At 37.9% G+C, this 24,371-nt stretch overlaps 5 protein-coding genes across 10 annotated transcripts; 3 read left to right on the top strand and 2 right to left on the bottom strand.

Moving 5' to 3' along the window:
- Positions 1–3,035: 3,035 nt before the first annotated feature.
- LOC119999727 lies at positions 3,036–9,434 on the bottom strand. Of its 4 annotated transcripts, none has more exons than XM_038847448.1 (14): positions 9,200–9,434; positions 8,422–9,059; positions 8,087–8,247; positions 7,299–7,359; positions 7,004–7,069; positions 6,774–6,859; positions 6,553–6,616; positions 5,071–5,283; positions 4,615–4,680; positions 4,374–4,453; positions 4,180–4,294; positions 3,658–3,722; positions 3,313–3,392; positions 3,036–3,222 (listed from the first exon to the last, which is right to left on the bottom strand). In XM_038847448.1, the coding sequence occupies exons 1-11, from the start codon at positions 9,339–9,341 to the stop codon at positions 4,180–4,182; spliced, it is 1,692 nt and encodes a 563-aa protein (XP_038703376.1). In that variant the 5' UTR covers positions 9,342–9,434; the 3' UTR covers positions 3,036–3,222; positions 3,313–3,392; positions 3,658–3,722. The 4 variants fall into 4 exon arrangements, with proteins under 4 accessions (XP_038703376.1, XP_038703377.1, XP_038703375.1 ...); XM_038847449.1 differs by having other exon boundaries at positions 3,036–3,242; positions 3,323–3,392; positions 9,200–9,341; XM_038847447.1 differs by having other exon boundaries at positions 3,323–3,392; positions 9,200–9,341.
- A 1,602-nt stretch (positions 9,435–11,036) lies between these two features.
- Positions 11,037–14,742, top strand: LOC120000942 (armadillo repeat-containing protein 3). Its single transcript, XM_038849114.1, has 2 exons — positions 11,037–13,002; positions 14,271–14,742. Exon 1 carries the CDS (start codon positions 11,230–11,232, stop codon positions 12,964–12,966), a length of 1,737 nt encoding a protein of 578 aa, XP_038705042.1. The 5' UTR covers positions 11,037–11,229; the 3' UTR covers positions 12,967–13,002; positions 14,271–14,742.
- Positions 14,743–15,889: 1,147 nt separating this feature from the next.
- Positions 15,890–17,809, bottom strand: LOC120001075 (clathrin coat assembly protein AP180-like). The gene has a single exon (XM_038849317.1). It carries the CDS (start codon positions 17,686–17,688, stop codon positions 15,952–15,954), a length of 1,737 nt encoding a protein of 578 aa, XP_038705245.1. The 5' UTR covers positions 17,689–17,809; the 3' UTR covers positions 15,890–15,951.
- A 416-nt stretch (positions 17,810–18,225) lies between these two features.
- LOC120000975 lies at positions 18,226–19,604 on the top strand. The gene is made up of 3 exons (XM_038849170.1): positions 18,226–18,632; positions 18,750–18,893; positions 19,010–19,604. Exons 1-3 carry the CDS (start codon positions 18,447–18,449, stop codon positions 19,199–19,201), a joined length of 522 nt encoding a protein of 173 aa, XP_038705098.1. The 5' UTR covers positions 18,226–18,446; the 3' UTR covers positions 19,202–19,604.
- A 2,212-nt stretch (positions 19,605–21,816) lies between these two features.
- On the top strand, positions 21,817–23,710 carry LOC120000974. 3 transcript variants are annotated; one of them, XM_038849168.1, is made up of 6 exons: positions 21,817–21,928; positions 22,123–22,312; positions 22,429–22,572; positions 22,699–22,875; positions 23,024–23,152; positions 23,224–23,710. In XM_038849168.1, exons 2-6 carry the CDS (start codon positions 22,142–22,144, stop codon positions 23,614–23,616), a joined length of 1,014 nt encoding a protein of 337 aa, XP_038705096.1. In that variant the 5' UTR covers positions 21,817–21,928; positions 22,123–22,141; the 3' UTR covers positions 23,617–23,710. The 3 variants fall into 3 exon arrangements, with proteins under 3 accessions (XP_038705096.1, XP_038705095.1, XP_038705097.1); XM_038849167.1 differs by lacking the exon at positions 21,817–21,928 and having other exon boundaries at positions 21,935–22,312; XM_038849169.1 differs by lacking the exon at positions 21,817–21,928 and having other exon boundaries at positions 22,171–22,312; positions 22,706–22,875.
- The last annotated feature ends 661 nt before the right edge of the window (positions 23,711–24,371 follow it).

Genomic DNA, 24,371 nt, shown 5'->3' with positions numbered 1-24,371 from the left:
CTCTTGTAAATCCGAAAATTAGACCTTGATTTTTTTGCCTTGATGCAAATTGCACGTGACAAAATGAGTTAGAATCAAGTCTCGAGTCTGACGTTATAAAATTCCCTTCATAACTAAGGTGACGTGAGTTTATTTGACATCAAAATAAGTTTAATCTATTAACGAGTGAAAAATAAGTTAGCTCACAGATTAAAGTTGTTGAGTGTTTGGTGCAATTTATTGTTGATGTTAGCTTATAAATTCTGAAAAATTATATTTAAATAAATTATTGTTCTTTTATGATTTTATTTGATAAATTATTGTATTTTTATTATATTTAATTTTAAGTTTAAACTTACAAATTAAAAAATATCTTTATATAAATAAATTAAAATTAATATTTTAAAAAGTTTACAAACATTATAAATAATATTATCTTAATAAAACAAATAAGAAACTAAAAAAAAAAGAAGCTCTAAAGTAAATTTGAATTTGAAACTTATTTTCTTGCATCTTATTAAAACTAGTTTATTTGTGGTGTTTACTTTCGTAGAGTGTATGGTCCCAGTTTAGTTTATGATATAAGCTGTACCAAATACCAAATAGGCACTACCACTCGTTTGCGTTATTATCTTTTTAATTACTAAGCCTGGGAATTTTTGTGGCTTCAAAAATGGTGTTTGACCAGCAGTCACATTCAAACTTAATTAAGTTTCTTGGCCGTGTCCCACGAAGATAAGAAAAGAGCGCTAGTTGTTGCTCACGTTTAACATTTTTTAAGGCAATTTGCATGTCGCGCTTGAAACTTCTTCTTAGAAGGAGGCTATATAATTAGGGACATCGTTAGAGGCCCTTAAAAGTCCCTCAAATCTAAGTGGTATTAAAATAATCATTGATTAAAAACACATATATAGGACACACTTCACATCCAACCCTCCACATTAATTGGGAGTCACTTTTTGGGGGTCTCAAGTATTATCCTATAATTAGGGTATGATCCAAGCAAAGCTTAATTGAGAAACGCATGTTAGAAAATTCCAGCCACAACTCACATCAAAGATATTGTTTGTTTTAAGTTTACCGATTCTCGTAGATACATCGAACTCGTATGACTTTATTATTCTTAAACCGTCTCATTTAATGACATTTAAACCCAGAAAAAAACTTCTACAAATGATAGAGAATTGAGTGTTTTTTTTTTTTAATTTATTTCTTATAAATCCACGTCACTTGCCACTTGCGTTATCTAAATGATGTGGGACTTGACCAGTCTTGACAATGCATGTTTCTCCAACACATTTTATAACACGATTTTGCACAAGTTGTATGTACGTAATCAATTAATCATGGTCATGGGTATTTTTTTTTCATGGTTTTTGTTTTCTTTTATAGCCCCATGAATTTAAAATAATCGGATATGCATTCCTACAACAAGAAGTCAACAACCACCTCCTTCTTCATTCTTCTTGTTTTTGTTTTGTTAAGTTGCTAAACCAGTTGATTAAACTTAATTTTCTATTGTAGTTACACTGTCATTTTACTTACTTAACTAATTATCTTTCAATTAATTAAAACTCATGCATTCAAAAATATATTCATCTAAAATCGTAATTTTAATTCGGACGAGAAAAGCGACTTTTTGTGCAGCTTGCTAGATTTATATTCAGATATTTGTCCAAGATAAAATAGCATTTGTTGACCATTCAAATCTAAAAAAAATTCCTTGAGAAAAGAATAATCTACACGAGGGGAATAGGCCCCGGAGTGTTGTTCTTTTCTTCCTCATCTTCAATATAATCCAATATGCAAATCGAGTAATTGACAGTATTCTTGTTCAGTCAAAGTGTCAATTTAAATCCATGAACACTTGTGTTCATAATTCTTTTTTCGATCAAATGAAATGGGATTGGGTCCCTCACTAAATTGTTCACTTGCATTTGTATTAATCTTTTGATGGAGAAATTAGGAATCGATGATGGGCTCGGGTGGGGGCCCAAACCACTTTCCGGGAAAAGTCGAGAATAATTTAAAGGAAAATTAAGGAGCGAAGAAAAAGATGTTGTACTAGTATCCATTAAGACATCATCTAGATCACATATACAAAATGTAAAAATAAAAATTTCCCACATTTGGATGAGTATTATAATTCCGAATAGTGCTTTGAAATCCCAAAAATATGATATCCATTTTATCTCAATCAATAACACTAAGTGTTGGATGATAAGTGAGTCCTACATGAGTATTTATAATCAACTACTATTCTATGTTACATAAATTTGAGATAAGGTGAGGTCATATTTTGAAAGTATGTAGCATTACTCTATAATTTCCAAATGCAGGGAGGCCACACGTATCTGTGGACATTCTGGCCTCTCGGATGGAAAAATGAAAATTTCTAGAATTAACATATTTTATTTTAAATTTTTCTCAGCGAAGACTTGGTGAGCCCCGTTCATCACGGTTTACTTGGACCATTATATTATTGGATGGATGGATGGATGGATGGTCCAGTCTTCCCATAAATCCAATTTAGAATTTGCGGTCAAGCTTTTTTGATGGACTTCTTTGAAGTAAAATTTAATTACAAATAAACGTCACTCCAATGAGTTTTGTTCTTCCATTTCCTCTTTATTCAATACTTTTTACATCACCACCAATCATTGGAAGCTGTCGCAAGCAATCGAACAGGTTTGGGCTGAATTTCCCAGAGCTTATTGATTTGGGCATCATTTGGGCCTACTTCAAGGCCCAGCATACGAAAGTGGCTGTGTATATATTTCCCAGATCTAAGCCCATACTCATTTTAAGTGATTAGTCCGCATGCATCGAGGCCCATCTTGCCAAAAAGGCTTAATTGGGTTATTAAAATGAGCATGGGCTACCCTCACTCAAATGTCAGCCCAAAAGCTTTTCAGCCAAGCCCATTCGACTGTTGGCCGACGTCCACTTTAATATCATTGAGCTCGAGTCGAGTCCTGAGTACTGTTACTATCCTTTGGGCACTGACTAAATCACACGCCTACGCAATAATCAGCAAACACCACATGCAAAAATCATGTGTGGGCTAATGCCTCTAACAAGATTTGAACTTTGGTGGGAGTGAGTACAGACTCCTTTTTTATTTTACAGTTTACTGACCTTCATAGGCACAAAAAAAATCAAAAAAATCGTAGGTGAATGATTATTGGAGTCTTCAAGTCTAACACTGGAAACTAAGGGCTCACTGCTCGTCTGTCGTACAACCTACAAATCAAAAACATAATCTGAAGTTAAAGCATTGGCATGCAATGTCGCACTAACGCGAAGCTGAGAGTTCAAAAGTCCATGAAGAACCTGGTCGCACCAGAGGAATTCAAATGATACAGCAAACCAAAATTCGCTGATTCAACCTTCGCTTGACCAATGTTCTAATGCTGCAGATAGGAGAAACAAGGAACTGTTAGGGACCACACAATGCTCATTGGAGGAACACAATTCTGCACAAAGAATTAAGGCCCCTCTATTACGCACAGTGACTTAAGTACAACTTTCCCAATGAGTGTATGTGTGTGTATAAAATCTATAGCAATAGACACTAATCCAAGCTTAGAGGCAGATAAGTATCACGTCCAAATTCAAATAAAAAATAACAAAAGGAAAAAACTAACAGCGCATTCAAAATTACAAATTACTACTTACATATTTATGTGTATGTAAAGATAGTCCTGCATACAAAGATAAAACTATGCCTTCACCACAGAAGCCTGAAGAGAAAAAGAATAATAATAAATTCATTGAACTTATCACCTGACGGGGCTTTGTTAATCAGATATGAAGACGATACAAATTAAAACTGAACGAACATCAACATGATAGAGAGAGAGAGATGGAAATTTTATTTTATAGGAGGAACTCCTGCCAATTGTATAGGCGAAGAATCATTTATATACCACCATCGTGATATTCCATTATATGCAATAACCGAGCCTAATGCAATTTTATTCACTGCTGAAAATCTCAGAAAACCATCAACAATGCCAAACAATGCTTCCTAGTTCCTAATCAGCATAAGTTCAATACCATTAATTATAAAGGTAAAATTACTCTGTCAACACGAGCTAATGTTTCTGAATTGTTGAAGTGATAATTACTAGATTTAAATGAAATGTAAATAAGCTAAGACCAAAATGGCAATCCAGATACAGCATCTATTCCTCTGACCTATTTATAGCCTGCTTGTAGCATCAAATGACGATAACTACGGCCACGTAGAATACACTGCCATAGAAACTGAAGCAAGTCTGTAAAACTCATTTGCATTCGCTCTTGGACAAGCCTGAGATCCAGTATCAGCACATGTGAGCCTGATGCAGTAGCTCATAATTGATAATATCAATGAAGGAAATATTACTTACCATCTGACAAGACACCTTTGAATACCTCTAGATATTGGGCGAATGATAGATGGATCCCGTTGTGCATATAGCAGACCAACCTAGGAGAGAAAAAGATCATCAGTAAAATTTATTCATAAGAGAGTAGGGCATTACAAAATCTCTGGAATTGGACAGATGATCTTCAGCAAAAATGTAGCAACTTTCTTCGCTATTTAAAATTCACAGATGCTTTGAGGAGGAAGAAGAAGAAAACAAACACCTCTAATAATGCAACAGCAGAAGGATCATCGAAGATCTCTAGGCTACAGTCAGCTAGGTAATTAACCTGCATCATATTGAGAAAATTTTTACTGAAAGCGCCAAGAAATCAAACAAAAAGTAATAGACATGGTGTAGCAGCTTAACGTCATTATTCATCAAAGCATTTGTCCCAAATAATATGAAGGTGCTAAATGGATCTATAAAAAAAATAGCAGGAATCCACTGTGTGTCTAAATCTACATTCTTCACTAATTTTGCAGAGTTCATATCTTTCCTTGTAACTTCCGTCCATATCTTCTTTATTCTCCGACTTCCCTTTTTAGTATCTTTTCCTTGAATTTCATTGACTGTTTGCACCGCAGCCGGCAGTACCAATATCTCTACTTTTGCAAGTGTTCAAACAAACTTAATAAAACACTTGAATCAATCAGATAACAAGTAAAAGACGAGTTACCCCAAATTCTGTATTTACTAGAGTCTGAACAAAATCCATCAGTTGAAGCTTAGCCCATTCAAGGCACAAGGTTGGATTGTCTGTCTGAGGTGGATGCCTCCAAGGAGCACCAAACCGTAATTTATCTTTCGAGATTCTGCCTTTGTGTGCATCAACGGCAAACTTTTGCAACATTTCCAATGCTTTATCCATGGCAGGATTCACCACTGCAACCTAGAATGTTGTAATAAGAAGAAAGGTAGAAATTCATCATCAACAAAATAAATTACAGTATTACACTATGTAGAAGAATTGCTTCAGCAATTATAATGATGAATTTCATTGGAAAGGCTGGGGAGCCACCTAAGTACATGATGCTAGATAACAAAAAAACCGCATTGCATCTAAGACAGTAACACATGAAAACTGTTTTTCCACGCAAAAAATTTTTGTCTGTTAGTCCATCTATTCTTAGTCAAGTCAAGTATAGAATCCATCCCATCATAATCATGGCCATTTCATTCCAAACTATCCACCACACGGAAACATAAATCAAAACAGAAACCTTCCTCCACTCTTTTCCTTTAAAAGTGAACTTCCAAGGATTGATTTCCATCTTTACCGTATCTGTGGCCACCTATGACAAATCATAATGTTGAGTATCATACCCTATAGCTTCCTAAGCCAAGAACAATGGAGAAACAGACAGTTCATGGATTGGTCTCCAGTTTGAAAGTAAGGGTTGCACATGTTTTCTCCAATTACAGTGCGGAAGAATCAGGATTGCATCTGAGCTACTCATCCAATTACGATTATCTGGAGGGACCAGTCATAAGTAACAAGTTTTATCTTCACATTAAACGAGTTTCATTAAAAATCTTTTATGCCCAGAAGAGAAATCAACATAACAACTGGCACTGAAGCTTCTAAACAAAAAACCTGGTCCTTCACATGCAGAAAATATGGGAACCAAATGAGTGTCACCAAGCTATTAAATGCTGGCTTAGCAGTATAAACCTAGCAGTCAGTATACTTGCTCCTTTCAGTCCATCCAAACGAATCCGTGGGCTAAGCCCAAATCTACCATGGGCTCTGGCACACCTTTGCCGAGCTACAACCAGCAGCACATGTTGGGAGAATACCTAGTTTACCAGAGAGTGTTCATGAACACCTTCATGCATGCTTGCGCACTCGTGTGCATGTTCGGAGTAAGATACATGTTTGAAACTCATATGAACCCAAAAGCTTAAGCCATTAGATTCTGGGCCCATATACTCTATTAACCACTTAGCTTTCCTATACTTATCCAACGTGGAACTCCAATAACTTGTAAATTCCCAACAAGGTGAAAGTCATAAATTGGTAAGTGAGCTTAAAGATTGTTTCTCAAACATGAATGCAGAAGTGTTAATCATAGATTAACTGGGCTGCCAAATGCAGCAAAGGATGATAAAAAAAAGGTCCAATGTAATTAAAACGAAGTCATCACTCCAGAAGACTTACTTGCAAATATGCCAAATAAATGTCTATTATGTCTTCGAATGTACTGGCCTTGTCATCAATCAGCCTGAAGGGAAACAAATTCAACAATAAACTTTAATTGATAAATAGCAGGGAAACAATGTAGTTCTTCAGCTTCTAGTCCTTGAATCCAACATAGAACCAATCAATACAGTGTATAATGACAGAAAAAATGAAGTATTAGTACATTACAGTACTCTTACTTCTGGTAATGACTGCTCTGTTTCAGTGCATACAGCTCAAATAGATGTCGAGCATTTGGCCCAAGCACCTCAGCAATTATTGTCCACTACAGGGTCAACAAATTTAATGTAAGAACATTGATTCAAGATGCATTAAAATTAGATAGTAAAACAAAAGATTTTTTTGAGCTTGTTTGGCTCAAGTCTTATGTTGCTATCATTCCCCAGTTAGAGAGAGTCCACTTGCTCACCTCAGAATGACTAAAGTAATGAGGAACCATATGCATTTTAGCTTCCTGTGGAGTCCATCCAAAGGACTGCATTTTAAATAAATACAAATGTCATAGTATCAGATATATCATGACATAAACTCTTTCAACCAGGTGACATTAGCAAAACAAGCAAAACGCATACTCACATGCACAAATCTGTATTGGAAGGCCAAATAAATGAACCATATCAACATAAAGAATTCATGGACACAAACAGATGTAAGAACCCAGGGGTGGGGAGGGGGGGTGGGGGGAACAAAGAGAGGGAGAGTACCTCACGAGAGATGAAAATGTCGGGAAATCCAAAATCTATGTAGGCTTTGTATGAATAGTAGCTGATATAATAATAAGTATATATCAGAACCATAAACCAGATACATAAAAGCAAATGAATTGATAGCTAAATGAATCATAGTGGAATATCTTAAGAAAGATTTTTATGCTTTTAAAAGTTTAAACCACTATGCTAACAATAAATAAGATTTGAATAAATGAACCAAAGACCCATGCGGAATATTAAATAAAATTTAATCTCCGGCAACAATCCCAATAGTCACCTCGTCTATTCAACAAATGAGACTTGCTCAAACTTTTGGTCCTCATTTCACATATTTATCCCTCAAACGAAATTGCAGCACAACATTATGCCAATGCAACAGTTGCAATTTTTTGTATTTTAGACAGTCATTCCTCCAAATCATACAAATATACACTTAGAAAGAAATCAATTTCAATGTTCTGCCACTCATAAAGATATCCAGGCTGATAGGGAAAGAAATTATGCATTGCAATATTTCATGTAATTATGCTTATTCATATTCCTAGGTTAAACCAAAAGATGAGAACTTAAATATAATATTGCCATAATAAGCCATCATGCTCACTGAGAAGACAGTGGTGTGGAGTTTGGCCCATGCAAGATGAGAATATAATAAATTGTTAGACTCTTTTGAACCATTTAAGTATTTATTAGTGAAAATCACTTAAAATCTATAAGGTAGAACGATGAAAGAAGAAAGAGAACAAAAAAATAGCTGAGTTGGAAGGAAGTAAGGAACTAACCTATCAGATGTGATGAGTACCACTGGCAGGCACCTCTCATTTGCACCCAAAGCAATAATTCTCCATATCAGACTGTCATGATACAGTGATCCACGGACCATTGAATCATCTGCCAGAATTGCACTCTGAAGAACTTCAATATTGTTTATTACCAACTTCGGCTGCCAAGTCAACATGGAAAGTACCATTAGTTAGAGCGAAACCATAATTTCCACAACCAGCATTAGAACAATAAATAACTGGACAGAATTCTTAAACTCCTAGCATATGGTTTGATCATTGTATAGCAATTCGAGATATAAAATAAAAAACTACCAGTGTTTCAACTTAACTACCTGAAAGTAATCAATCTCTGCCGCTTGCGATAGTAATTCTAGCAATAATAAAGGCCAATCGGTACAGGAATTTGCTAACGACCTAGAAAACCCACCCGTCCTGTTCAAGTGAGCGATTGCATTAGCCCTCCACCCTTGCTGCAACTTAATCACCTCCTTTGCCAACCTCAACGCCACAACTGCCTCCCTGAAATAGGAAGCCTCTTCAATTGACAAACTCTTCGCGTTATTTTCCAATCCCAGAATAGCATCAATCTCTGCGGCATTTGATCGAGCAGATAGCGCGAACAACGCACGGTTCCAAAGTGTTGAACTCGATACCTTCTCCGACAACGCCGTTTTGGAAGTGCTGTTACTTTGGAGTATCCTACGTAGAGCGTTACTAAGACCGTACCATTTGTTGATAGAGGAGAAGACCTGCTGGGAGCTTATGGTGCCGAGCTGGATGCCTTTATGCGCCATTGATTCAAGACAGGTCTCGAGTTGGGATCGGCAATCCAAGAGCGTTGGCGGCTCACAGTTGGACCAGGACGCCCAAGGAAACGACTTATTGTGTTGCGGATGGTGTTCTTCGATTGATTGAGCGAAATCCACATAACCAGTGAGGTGCGGCCCTTTGTTCCAGTCTTCAAGCAGACCTGAAGAGATAGAAAACCTATTAGAGATAGATTCCATATCCAAATTTCAATTTCATAGGCTTTTGAAAAAGGGAAAAGAGAGAATCAAAGGAGAATTCTGGTTCTAAGTGAGGAGGGATATACAGAGAGAATTTTGTTACGTTCAAGGATGAGCGTGGTTTTGCCAACTCCACGGGGGCCATGGAGGATGAGAGGTTGAGGAACGCGGTGGTGCTGTGCATGGTTGTTTAGGACTGTCTCTAACAATGGTCTCGCTATTATCTTCCATGGCTTGTTCACCATTTCTTTCTCTTACTTCCTCTTGTCCGCAGTCCCTCTCTGTGATTGGGGGGGTTTTGTCGACGCCGAATTGCAGGGTTTAGGGGCAACGGTGCTTTTGCGTTTTCCCTTTCGAATTAGGAGTCGAAACTTAAAAAAAGGTCGTGTAGCTCTTATTGGGCTCGCTTTTCATTAAATGGGCTCTTAGCCTGCCAGTTAGATGCAATAATGTGATGGGATGAGGAGCCCAGTCCAGTAACTTCAATATTTAGCCTCTAGGTCTCTTTTCAACTCTCCCCATGTTTGTCCACGTTTGATATCCAACCGTTTTAATATTGTATTTAAATTTGTGCATGGAATTATTGGTCTCAACATTTGAGAAGTCAACGTTGACCTGAGGTTTTGTTCTGTTAATCTTCTACTATACTTTTTCTTTATTTCACTCTTTAAGAGATACTAATTTTTTAGGAGACATTCACAAGAATACAAGATACCCTGACTCTCTTCATTGTTTACCTTTTAGTTCACGAGACATTTCAGCCAATCTTATACACACACAGTGACAGCTTCAACATCCAAGCATTCAAATTGTCAGTTTTGCGTCCACAAATAGCAAATTTGTAGCTGGAGGTGGTTAAATTTCAGCCCAAAGAGAACGGGGATCGGGGTAGGTCCAATGCACTATTTGGTGTATAAGACGAATTCAATGATATATATTTTTTTTATTCGAAACAAAAATTATATTTAATATGAAAAATACATGATAATTCTAAATCATTCAATATAAACCCAAAACATTCGATATTCAATCACCATGAAATTAATTTTTGTCTGAAAAAAAAAACTCTTGATATCTTCATAAAAAAATACTATACATTTATGATTTTTTTTAAAAAAATTTGATGCACGAAAATGATACATCGATTAAGTCTAGTGTTTTTTAAGAGTCGACCTACCCCAGAATATGAATCAATTTCGCATCCGATGGCCACTAAAATTGACTACATGCACTATTGTAGTCCACATGACCCCACATAACCATTCAGAAAATTCAATTGAACCACAAATGAAATGACTTGGATTTAGGAAGTTCCCTAACATGTGCTTTTAAAATAATGGCGGTGCCGAAAAAAATGGAGGTGGGAAACAACGAAATTACATTGAGCCCACCCTCCTCTCTCTCTCTCCAAACTAAAAACTTCTCTCTCAGTAACTCACCCCCAGTGTTTTGAAAACCGGACCGGACCGGCCGGTCGGACCGGTCCAACCGGTGACCGGCCACTTGTCCGGTCCGGTTGAGGTGCCAGAACCGGTGATTGGTGAACCGGGATATTTCCGGTTGAACCGGCCGGTTCTTCGGTTGAACCGGTCAGAATCGGACCGGTTTTGACCGGTTCGGTCATTTATTAATGTTAATAAAATATTTTTGAAATTTTGTTATTTATAGGGTTTGAACTCATGACCTTTTGTTCATTAAAAAAGGTTTTAACCACTAGGTTATGAGATTTTCTTTGTTTAAAATGATACTTTATTTGAATATATTGTATTTTTATGAAGTTTTCTTACATATTATATGCATATAATATAAATATATATATAAATAATTCATTACATTAAAACCGGTTCGAACCTGATTTGAACCCCGGTTGAACCTTTGAACCGTGAACCGAAGACTTTTCCGGTTTGATGACCGGTCCGGTTTTAAGAACCTTGCTCACCCCACAGTTCCCTCGTTTGCTTCGCTTTTCTCCATTCTCGTGTCAGACGCCTCTCATTTCTCATATCCCCACATCCTCTCCTCCTTTACCTTCCCATCTAAGCAACACTTCACCTCTCTATCTCTCTCATGTATTCACCTCCTGACTTTGACCAAAAGGCCCCAGTCCAGTTCTAAATTGGACCAATTGCACAAATGCATTCCACCGCCCCCACCACCACCGCAAACACACTACCGTCGCCACCGCCATCTTCCGGTCAGCCGCAGACACTGCTGGACCTGATTACCGGCGTCCTTTCTGCCCTCCTTCTATCCTCTCTCTCCGTCGGATCCTTCGTGGGAAGGTGGCAAGTGATTCGATCGAAGCTTTCCTCTCTCCAGTCCTCCCTCTCTTCATTGTCAGAGTCTCCTCACTGGTCTCAGAATCCTCTCCTTCACACACTCCTACCTTCCATCCTCTCAACTCTCCAGCGTCTTCACTCGCTCGCTGAACAATGTACCCTCTCCTCTTTCGCTGGCGGCAAGCTTCTCATGCAGAGCGACCTCGACAGCGCCTCCTCCTCCCTCTCTAATCACCTCCACGATCTCGATTTGCTGCTCAGATCTGGCGTACTCCATCAATCGACTGCCATTGTTCTCTCTCAGCCTGGTCCTGATTCAGCCAAAGAGGACTTAGGGTTTTTTATCAGGGATCTCTTCACCAGATTGCAAATTGGAGGTGTTGAGTACAAGAAGAAGGCTCTAGAATCACTCCTTCAGTTATTGAAGGGCGATGAGAAATCTGCCGGTGTGGTTGCTAAAGAAGGAAACGTTGGGTATTTGGTTAGTTTACTTGATGTAAACAGCCATCCATTGATTCGTGAACTAGCGGTTTTGGCAGTTTCTTTGCTTGCCTCATCAAGTGATGAGTCCAGGAAGATTGTGTTTGAGGAGGGAGGCTTGGGTCCTCTGTTGAGAATCCTTGAGACAGGGTCCATGGTCTTGAAAGAAAATTCCGCAATTGCGGTGGAGGCCCTCACAGCAGATCCAGAAAACGCCTGGGCTATTTCGGCGTACAGTGGTGTCTCCGTGTTGACCGAAGCTTGCCGATCTGGATCTCAAGCAACGCAGACACATGCAGTAGGCGCCTTAAGGAATGTTGCACCAGTGGAGGATATCAAGATGGCCTTAGCAGAGGAAGGAGCGGTTCCTGTTTTGCTGCATATACTCGATACTGGCACCAATGCTGCCCAAGAAAGGGCCGGAAATTGTATAGCAGTTCTCGCCTCTTCTGGTGAGTACTTCCGATCGCAAATAATACAAGAAAGGGGATTACAGAGGTTAATGCATTTGATTCAGGAATTATCAAGTTCAGACACTATAGAGCACATTCTGCGTGCGATTAGCTTTCTTTCAGTGTCAGATTCCGTGGCTAGAGTTCTCTCGTCTTCCACTATCTTCATAATCCAACTCAGTGAATTCATTAAGCACGGCCACATATTTTTGCAGCAAATAGCGGCCTCACTGTTGGCTAATCTATCAATAAGCGATGGCAACAAGCGGTCTATTCCTAGTTGTATGGGTTCATTGGTTAAATTAATGGAGTCGCCGAAGCCGGCAGGGTTGCAAGAGGCTGCCACAAACGCTCTCGTTTCGTTATTGACGGTGAGATCGAACCGAAAAGAGTTGGTGAGGGATGAGAAAAGCGTTACGCGATTGGTCCAGATGTTGGATCCGACGAACGAGTTGATAATCAAGAAGTTTCCAGTAATGGTGGCTGCAGCAATATTGAGCGGAGGGAGCCAGGGGTGTCGGAAGAGGCTGATGGCTGCCGGAGCTTATCGGCATTTGCAAAAATTAGCTGAGATGGAGATCGCCGGAGCTAAGAAGGCCTTGCAGAGACTTTCACCGAACAAGCTCCGGAGCATTTTCAGCCGGACATGGAGGGAATAATCAAAAAAGAATCGAACCCCCCCCCCGCCAAAGAAGGTAAGATTTTTCTCGAGGACACAGAAGTAATTCGCAGTCGTGTTAGGGTTGTTAACATAATGTAGCGAATAAAATTGCGCCAGTTGTCTTCTTTTTTAGAGCTTTTCAGCTTTTTTGTCTATTTGGCTGTATTGGCGCGTTTATTAGCTGTGCCATTTTAGCCTTGAATTCCCAAATCTGCCCCCTCTGAGTAAAAAACAAGGGACAAATGGTTGCGGTGAATAAGCCGAATATTTGACATTCATGGTCTGAAGTCTGAACTGTTGACCAGTGAGCCCGTCTTGGGCGGTCACTTTGTGCGTAAACCAGGACCAGTCAACCCGATAGAAGACTAAGAGCATCCACATCAGATTACCTAAACATGAATCTGTCTGTAAAATAGGGAAAGATTATAGAGATTTTGTCAAAATAGAGCTCTGCATCAGATTACCTAGAGGTTCCCTATTTTATAGAATATGAACAGTAGTTCCCTACATCTAGAGAACCACTATTCACTTCCCTAAACATAAAATAACATTTTTTACTACTTTACTTTCTCCTCTCTCCTCTCTCCTCATTTTTTCCCTCCTCTCTCTCTTCACTCCTCTCTCTCTCCTCACTCTTTCTCTCTCCTCACTTTTTCTCTCTCTCCTCACTCCTTTCTTTCCCTCTCTTCTTTCTCTCTCATCTATTTGTCTCTCCTCTCCTCACATTTTGACTCATTTCTCTCTCTTCTTTCTCTCTCCTCACTTTCTCTCTCTCTCTCTCTTCTTTCTCTCTCCTCTTTCTCTCTCTTCTTTCTCACTCCTCACTCTCTCCTCACTCCTTTCTTTCTCTCTCTTCTTTCTCTCTCATCACTCATCTCTTTCTCTCTCCTCTCCTCACTTTTTCACTCCTTTCTCTCTCCTCACTTTTTCTCTCTCTTCTTTCTCTCTCCTCAATTTTTTTCTCTAATTTTTAATAACATTAATTTATTATTTTAATTAATATATTGTTTTAAATGTAATTAATTTATTATTTTAAATAGAAGTAATTTATATGAATAGAATAAATAAAGGAAAGAGAAATAAATATTATTTTAATGCAATAGAGAATATGATAGGTAATCTGATGCAGTGTTGATTGGATAGGGAATCTGTAAAATAGGGGAAAGTGACATTTTATCTGTATTTTAGAGAATCTGTTAAGAGAAACTGATGCAGATGCTCTAACATTGTAGCTTTATTTTATATACATATCTATATATATATTATTTTTTTTTGACAACTTTTTTAATTATTGCAATGCAGGGGTTTGTTTGGATTTTCTAACCGTCGAAGAATGAGAAACCAACCTTTTTATGCGGGACAGCCAACAAACAACACACTTCGTATACATTATCCTTTTTCTTTTTATAACTTTATTTATATAAAAAATATTTTACTCATCTTAATTATATTATATACAAAAGCATGGATGCGGTTTTTAGGGAGTATCCTCGTTTTGCTTTTTTTTTTTTTTAATATCATATTTTAATCTCATCAATTGATTCACTCATGATGTTGTAAGTGAGAGGTTGTGATGATTGTCACTTATCTTTTTCTTTTTCTCCTTCTGATAATGTACATCCAGGAGTCTTGTTTTATCTGTAATGACTACCCTGGATTTTGTTGTATGAATGACTGTGACCTGTGTGCATTTTGATTTCGACGAATGTGTAAATGTTGTCTGTGAAGTCCGATGATATTGATTCTAGTACATTTGGGAGCTGGATTTTGCATTTTTGTTCCTCTTTTTAAGTAGCAATTAATTGAAATCAATGGTAATGATGAAAGTTGTGTGTGCTCTTTAGCATACAAGACTGAGTTGGCTCTTTCATAAGATTTGGGGATGGTGAGTGGGTCCTTGTGCTCAATACTTGATTGGCTTTTTTAGTGTTGAAAATGCAATGATCAGTAAAGCTCCAAGCCTCAGAGCTTCAATCGTCAGCTTGACTGGTCTTTCCAATGTTGAAGGGTAGACTAGCTTTTGTAGTTTGGGTGTATGCCACTCTGATTGGAGTATGATTGCATTTGTGATGTTGATCGAACGGTCCTTGTGATTTTGGTAATCTGGGTTCTGGGAAAGGGAAAGGGGAATGAGCGGAGAAGGAGGAGAGGAGAACGGTAAAGGGAGAAGTAACGCGGGTCCCAAGTGGATGTCCACAGCGACCTCACATGGTAAAGGCGATAAGAGAATAAAATAATATTTTGGGAATAGAATAGATACAACAGAGTGTGGTCCATTTCTTCACAAGTTCACAACTGCACATGCTATTGCCTACCCAGTCCTGTCCTACCACAGCATTGTATCTTAAATATGCTTGTAAAGAAAAAGTATGCAACTTTTCTGGTCACATTTCCTTTTATTTACCTTTAAAGCAACTGCATAAAACCACCTGTAAAGCTTCAAACTTCTTGGGCAGCCTCACCTATACCGTCTGTTTCATATCCATCCTTATTATTCTTTTCCCGCCAATATTACATTGAATAAAGGCTTCAAGCTGTGAAGCTGATATCATTATATTTTGTTTAGGGATGATTAGTAATGCCCAACACAAGGATTAAGGGAAAACATTTAACAAGTGACCAAGAAGACATTCAACCACTAATTACCGATGATATTGAGCCCTTCATTCTTTATCCTGAAGGGGGACACATCATTATTTGGGTATTCATTTGATGGCCTCCATTTAGAGGCAAACACCAGACCACCTTGGACACTGATGATGATGGCAATGTGGGATCAGTAAACTTGTGTTGGTTTGATCCATCATTAATAAAACTTCCTACACAGCATTCTTTCCAGTGTGAAATTCTTTTTCCAAACTTTAAAAATTGAATAGAACAGAAGACTATTGAAAACTTTAACATCAATTTGAACAATTATCATTGTCATTGTGCAATTGCATAATTTACAGAAACCTATGTTTTACTATTCTTTTCACATTAGTCAAGACATGTACTTGGCTATAATCTTCTCCTGTTGTTGCAGCCATAGTTGCTGTTCTTGCAATACATTCTGCTGGTCCGCAACACCATTAGATACATCTCCATTAGCCATTTCAGCAGGCCATGGCGCGAATGGGTCATCTTTAGTTTGAAATGACAGTGCCTCATTAGAATTCTCCGCAGATGGTGCTGGACTAGCCTGAAATGTGGGTGCAATGGAGAACATATCGGGGACAGGAAACGCAACATGATCACTAACATGCGTGACAATTTCAGGTATCTCTATTGTATCTTGCAGAAATGGATTGTATGGCTGATCAGGTATTGAAGTTTGATCAGAAAAATCGGTCATGGTGTTGGAGGGTGCGAACCCATTAGCTACATCAGCAGGCTCTGGAAGCACAAGATCCCAACACACTGATGAAGAAGTTTGATCTCCATTTTCTTGGTCCCCTGTTTGATCTTCTTGTGGCCAGTCATCGAAAGACAAAAAATCTAATCCCTCAATCGGCTGTTGATAAGCAACTAATTGTGATTGGTTTGAGGTGCTTCCAGTTTCACTGATTGTATCATCTCTTTGAGATAATCTTTCAGACATATCTAGATAAAGCTCCATTGATGGAGATGGACTTGTCCCTCCATCAGTGACACTCATAAGGTCCTCCAGTGATGTACATTGTGAATCATACTCTGATGCCCTCTCTGATGGTTCCGGCGACTGGTCTCGCGAAGAGGGATCTCTTGCCGGCGAGGGAGCAGTAAGCAAATTTGAAGATGGAGATCTCCCATTTGAATTAGGGAAATTGGATTGGTCTTTCAAGAACTCTTGTAATGTCTCCACAAGTTCATCTGATATCTTTTGCACACTTGGGTACTCTGAGGTTCTCCCAACTCCAATGCTTTTACACAAATCATAGAATGAACAAAGCTCTTCGAATTGTTTCGAGGCTTTGACGCATGTTTGAAATGCAGTAACACATGATTGATACTGCAAATGAAAGAAACTATCCAAAAGCAGTGCTAATGCATCCGAAATATCTCGATAAAGATCGAAACTTTCTCGCACAATCGCGTAAAGGGAAATGTTAACTAGCCTGTTTGTCTTGGCTGCGCCAGTTGGTCTGGTCCCAATTGCTCTATCAAGCAGTTTTTGCCAATAAGAGATCTTGTGCAGCAGCATTGCTGGTTTCATGTCTCGAACAGGCTCGTTAGCACGCCTGCTTCTAGGAATGCTGTTTTGCCTGTCTTTCTTGGTGAATCTTCTCTGAAGCTTCCCAGTAAGAAAGCAATCCAATCGCTCATCAAGATACAAACCAAATGTCCTAACAAAGGCAGTGTGATCCCAGGGACTTGTGTTGGAATCATCTCTAAAGCTTGAAAGGTTAAGAATTTTCGACCCGCGCTTCATTGCGTGAAGAACCTCTCTAGGAAAATAAGGATCCCCATCTTGGAAAATTCGTAGCACAAGCATTAGAGATTTTAAGGCCACAATCCAATTCCTTGTCCTCCCTATTCGTTTACCAATTGCTTGCGCACAAGCCGCCGCGTAAACTTTGCTGGTGGATATCAATTGGAGGACTTCACTCACATAACGTTCATCAATGGGCGCATCATCATGTCTTGTTGCTTTCAGGATCAAAACTTCAAGGTTTGAAGCACTGGTTCCAGACACTTTTGCTAGGCTTATGCTGGTTTGATCCTTCACGGCCCCAAGTGCCTTCCTCAGCTTGCTTGGCATTTTTTCTCCCTCCAGAATCAATCTAATTCTCTTGGAACCATATGGTTGGGTTTTGATGTGAAAGTTTGAGAGGGGCTTCTGCTTTTTTAAGGAGTTATATATATGTATATATAGCTATGTATGTGTGTTTTGGGTGGTGGAGACTGGAGCAAATGCCTTGAGATTCTCATAACCTGGGAGAGAACAAAGAATCGCTGGTTATTGTTGACCAAATCGTTCTAACGATAATTCAAATGTATTGTGTGTTAACTGTTTTTAAATTTAAAGTTTCAAACTTGTGGCATACCAGAGAATTCGCTATTAGCTAGAGAGATTGCTGGGGGATTATTAGCCGTCAGATTCAATATGATCTCATGTGACAAATCTGTTAAGAGTGGTTTTGATACTCTGATTCCGAAAAGGTGCAAACGACAATTATTTATGGGCTTCCTTGAAGATGGGCTTTGTAAGTCCATTAACAAATCCATGCAAATACTCAGGCCCATATTTCTTTTAATAGGCAAGCTTCCCGGCCCGCAAGCAGGTAATAGATCCTAGGCCCGACAATAGTCACAAGGATCGTGCTCTGCAACGAATCAATCACGTAACCAATAACGGTAACCACCTTCATCTCTTTCCACTGCTGCAGTGCTCCTTAAGTTGAGGCGTCTTTACGACCTGGTCGTTCAATTCGAAATCAGATTATCTTCACTTATTCTACTATTTGGCAAAAATTGGCTTCAATTCACCTCGGACTTAGATTGTTGAGGAAGGCGAGAATGGCGTCTAGAGTTTTTTCAGCCCTTAAAAGGGGGTTTTTAAGGCCACAGTCGTCGTCGTTTATGAATTTCAGATCTCAAGTCCTCATCTTCAACCGTACATCTTCTTGTATTAATCCACCACCGCTGATCCACAGATTGATTGATGTCAAATTTATGCATCATGGCTCACACAGAGAAGATAAGGTAACTTCTTCTTCTTCCCTCTTTTTTTTTTAAATTTTTTTTTACATGATGTACGGTGTTTTTTTATTTGTACACAGTTGATGATTTTTCTGCTCCTCTAATAATATAATTGATAAGGAACGCGAATGGGAGCGTAGAATGGACAGCATAAGTGCTGGGATTGCTGAAGTGCATAAGATGAACTATTCCCCCGAAGCCAATGCTAAATTGGAGGAATTGATGCGTCAAGTAGAGAATGCAAAGGCTGCCCTTAACCAATCTGTATGTATCGATGCAATTCCAGTTGAAGTTTTTAAGTTGTCTAAAACAATTTATTTTAGACAACAAAGTATTTAGCAGGAACCCAACCGTTAATTCTTGTATGTTTCAAACTCTAGACAAAAGATTGGAAACTGGGATATGAAGATCTACGACAAAAGATTGGAAAGGAGACAAAGGCTTTCTTCGATGAATCAATTGACATATTTGAGTTAATCGTGCGCTCTGCGCTTGCTATTGTGCTAATTCTGTCGACTGTGATGATGATTGTACTTTTCTGTAAGTGTGTTGTAGGTATCTTTAAGCTATGATTCTATTGAAGATCGTAGTTGCATTTATTTTTTTCCGTTTGGTGGCTTTAATATTCGGGGAGAGAGTGAAGCTGGCACTCACTGTGTGATTAACCAGGCTTCAGCTTTATGATTTACAGTTAAGTGAATAATTTCATTTTCAATTTCTTCAATTTGTGGGCTTTTGCCTCTTTGCTTATTAGGTGTGTGAGAGCAGCTCCTCCTTTTCCTTAAGTTTTGATATCAACAATTTAAAAAAACGTAGTGTTAATTATTATTATTGTGTTGTCGACTGTGAAAAGGGATGGATAGATGGATTAGCAAAATCACTTGATCCAGTAGAATGAAGTCACAAATGTGCTGTCATTGTTGAAGAGTATGCTAGAATTTATATACTGAGAAAAACAATGCCTCCCTCTCCACAATCTAAAGAAACAAACACAAATCTTTTATCAGGAAGAATAGTAGAGAAAAAGCTAAAGATCCCCTGCCATGCACATATATGAACACAGCAACTTGATTTTTGTTTTTGTCATAGACATTGCTCCACTTGAACCTAGATACAACCAAATCCATGGCTGATCTTGGTGTTCCAGCATATTTATTTATCTAATACATGCTGCAAAGGGTCAAATAAGATTGACAATGCTAAATAATTGAGGAACAGAACATCATTTAATTTCCATTTCCCCACTGATAAACAAAGTTTTTTTCCCTAACAATTAACAAACAGAGTTAAATGCGGCATTTCATTGGCTGGGGCCCATTTAGCTATTTTATGGGCTGAGTTACTCACTGCTCTAAACAACCTGTAGGCCCCAGCAAATAATAGCTCTCAGCTCCGCTAGTAATCCTCAGGAACCAAGAAAGAATCAATTATTCGCCCGAAAACAATACTAATACTATTAACAGGTGAATTGCAGACTTCCAGTTTGCAAAATGCAAAGGCTGCCGTTATAGACTTAAAATAGGGGCTTCATGGTGGCTACTGCGTGATGAGTGATGAGGGAGTTGCGTTGTATCTTCTATTTTTATTGATAATTTTGTTTTTTAAAAAATGAATAATTTGGTGGGCTGCTTTGGTTTTAACATTACTACTAAAATAAAATAGTTTGCTCAAGGTGATAAGCAGCTATTAGTAATTCAAATTTCTCTTATAATGATGTTCAAATGCAACCACCAAGGGCTGGCATGCAAAGCCTATTCAACATGGGAGCGTCGCATAGACATCATACAAATGTACTTTTTGTATATCCTATATGTGTTTAAACTTGGATTGTTAGACCCGTCAACATAGAAATTTCCAACATGAGTACATGACAAGTTGTAACTCAATGTTTGGTATTTTCCAAAACTACCATTGTCTAAGTGAAGCCCATAGAATGTTTGATATTTTCCGAGGACCTTCACTCTCTTATGCAATATGGGAATTGAAGAAATAATTGGTGCAAAAGATAAGCCCATAATTATATACGACCACATGAATATTAGAATGGAAGTTATGACACATCTGAGCAAGATATTATGAGAATTGATATGGCAAAAGGAGGGTCAAATGAGTTGATTAAGGAGAACAATTGGTGGCTTCATTTTAACAGTCATGATCATGGGCATTGAAGAACTTACCATGATAAGAGACACCTCTAACCTATTTATATTATTGTTCTTTTTATTGTTAAGATTATCATGTATTGCATTGAAGAAAAATTACTATTCTAGATTAATTCCATTATAAAAAAATCGAGAGTGATTCTCAAAAGTGTTTATTTCCTAATTGTATTACTAGTTTGGGTGTGATTCTGGACGTAGTTTGCATCACCCTCCCTATGCTTGCCGGGACGGGACATCTACGTGCTCATGCATGTTTGACTTCTTGCTCGCTGACCTATCCTATGATAGCGAACTATGAATACTCATGTTAAACTCAGAAGTTTTGTAATCCAAATACCAACTAAAAATAGATATTCTGATTGCTTGCTTTTATAAAGAGTTCTCATTACCGTTAATCTCATTACCATTACATTTTGATTGAAAAATGTACCAAACAAAGTAATGCAATTCAATTACCGTTACCGTTACCATTACCATTGCAATGCATGGTAAACCAAACGGGCTCTTACAGTTTTACGATAAATATACATTAAAAAACTAGCTAAACAGTTTATTTATCAATGAAACAAAAAAGCTTTAACAATTTAGGACAGAAATAGTAGTAAATCAAGAAACCATTTGAAGCCTATTTATTCATAGCTTAAAGCAACTAACAATGATAGTTATCCACATATCCAATTTACATGTGCTACAAATTCTAACAGCCACGAAAACAACCGTGGCTTGAGACCAAAACATGCGAGAAAAGAATGCAACTGAACCAAAAAAATATGCACTAGGGAAGAGAATTCTCCAATGCAACGTCCAAAATTGAAAAGGTCCAATATTAGAGGTCAGATTCAATACGATATCATGTGAATAGTCGTTTCGAGTGGTTGACAGATTGAGTCTGATCGCAACCGACGGTCAATTATGGGCTTCCTTAATATGGGCTTTGTAAGTCCATGAACAAATCCATACAAATACTGAGGCCCATCTTCTTTTAATAGGCAAGCTTCCAGGCCCGCCAGTAGGTAATAGATCCTAGGCCCAATAATAGTCACGAGAATCGTGCCCTGCAAGGAATCAATCACCTAACCAAGAATGGTAACCACCTTCATCTCTTTCCACTGCTGCACTGCTGTTTGTCTTTTTTTGGTAAGTTGCAGTGCTGCTTCAGTTGAGGCGTGTTTATTTATATTGATCTAGGATTTATGTCTTTGCTAGGTCATGCTCTTTTGTAGCAAGCGTGCGGTCAGTAGCACTGTAAAGAAACTCTGTTTGAGTAATTGAAGATTTGGGTTGTGGTTAGGCTTGTTTGTCTTCCTTTTTGATCCTTTGTCTCCTAACAGATTGTTGAAGAAGACGAGAATGGCGTCTAGGGTATTTTCAGCGGCTAAAAGGGGGTTTTTAAGGCCACGCTCATCATCGTTTATGAATTCCAGATCTCAACTCCTCGTCTTCAACCGTACATCCTGTTTCATTAATCCACCACCGCTACCGCTGCTCCATAGATTGATTGATGTAAAATTTACGCATCATGTAATGTTTTCTTCTTCTTCATCATCATCTTCCTTCTTTTTATACATGATGTACAGTGTTTTTTAAAATTTGTACATTGATGTTTTTTCAATCCTCCAATAATATAATTGTTAAAGGAACGGGAATGGAAGCGTAGAATGAACAGCATGAGTGCTGAAAGTGCTGAAGTGCATAAGATGAACTATTCCCCCGAAGCCAATGCTAAATTGGAGAAATGGATTCGTCAAGTAGAGAATGCAAAGGCTATCCGAAACCAATGTGTATGTATGGATGCAATTCCAACTTAAGTTTTAAGTTGCTTAAAAAAACTTGTTTCAAACTTTAGACAACAAATTTTAATTATTTAGCTGGAACCCAAGTGTTCATTCTTGTGTTTCAAACTCTAGACAACAGATTGGAAACTGGGATATGAGGATCAACAGCAAAGAGTAGATCACTTATATAACGAACTGAGGGTTTCTTCGGCCGAGTACAGGGTCAAATTGGATGAAATCTTGCTTGCAGGAAAGGTGACAAAGGCTGCCTTTGATGAATCAATTGATGATGGATCAAGTTTTGCGAAGGTATGTGGTCTGGCTGCACTCTGTTTCATATTAACCTTTTCTTGTATTTATAGTGCTGCCTACTCTATGTGTGTGCGTATGGTTGTAAGAGGAATTATTATATATGGTGCTCATTATTGTTTTGTATTGTATATACACCATTAAAAAGGGTTCTTCGGCTTTGGAAAAACACCTTGATAAACCTAATGAGAAAACCACGCATCTAATGGAGGTGATTGCAAGGACTGAAGAAGCTGTGGTGATTGCAAGGCCTGAAGAAGCTGAGGAGGTTCGCAGGGTAAGTTGAGTGATTTGAATTATAAAGCACACATATTTTTTAATCTAAGCAGGTTTTAATTTGTCTGACAGGCATACAGAAAATCGAAAATTCTTGTGGTAATCTTAATCTTATCTGTGGGTGTGTATGAGTTTGGACCACTCTTTGTGCTGCTGTTACCAATCTTACCTCTGCTGTTACGAATCTTAAATGCACTTATCAAGCCACTCCTTGTGGTCCTCTTACCTCTTCTCCTACCACTCGCTATGATGCTCTCACCACTTATCCTGCCACTCGTTGCGATGCTCTTACCATTTACCCTACTTGGTGCGGTGCTCTTACCGGTGCTCTTACCAATCTCATTTGTGGCTATTCTTGTGGGGGGCATACTTATCATTCCAGCTGCAATTTTATTCCTTTTGGGTGGGTTTCGTACTCACAATATTCAGCTAGAGCCAAGCATTACTGATGATAGACTCAAATAAAGTCTCATTAAGGAATTAAATTGTGATAATTGGATTAATATGCAATCTTATTTAGTAGTTTGCATGGGTGATAAAATGTAATTATATTGTGATATGTAGTATTTTTCGAGATTGTCCCTATATACATGAAAAAGTGAATAAATATTGCGAAAACAAAAAAAATAAAGGTATGTATAGTATAATATAAAAGGTATTCATAAAATCATATTTGAGCATTAAGAATAAGGTATGTGTGTATGTATAAATAATAGATCCGAAAATGAAAATGAAATATATATGCAACATATATCTATGAGATATAGAATGAAAATTAAAGTGTTTGTATCTATATGAAATTCTTGATGTTATATTAATATAGTTGTAATATAAATAATAAAATTAGTCATTTAATTAAAAGTGTTGTATCTGTACGAAATTCTTGATGTTTTATTAATATAGTTGTAATATAAATAATAAAATTAATCATTTCTAGTTTTCTAGTTTTATATATCTATGATATCTAGACACGGAGTTTCTCTTGCTTCTCTAAGTTGTCGAACCTTTCAAGTGAAACCTTCAAGTGAACAAACAGTTGCTTGAAACTCATACCGTTAACAACTTTTTTTTCTATAACCAAGGACGGGGAGACTCGAACTCGAGACCTCATACCATGAACATGAATGTCATCTGAACTGTTTGTACCAAATGTTGAGCATATAATCTATAATGGAGTTGGAAAACCATAAGAAATCAATTTGGAATCCACTTTTTTCTCT

Source organism: Tripterygium wilfordii, chromosome 6 (assembly GCF_013401445.1).
Source record: "Tripterygium wilfordii isolate XIE 37 chromosome 6, ASM1340144v1, whole genome shotgun sequence".
Classification (NCBI taxonomy): domain Eukaryota; kingdom Viridiplantae; phylum Streptophyta; class Magnoliopsida; order Celastrales; family Celastraceae; genus Tripterygium; species Tripterygium wilfordii.
Note: the sequence above shows the minus strand (reverse complement) of the source record. Positions and strands in the feature narration are given on the sequence as shown.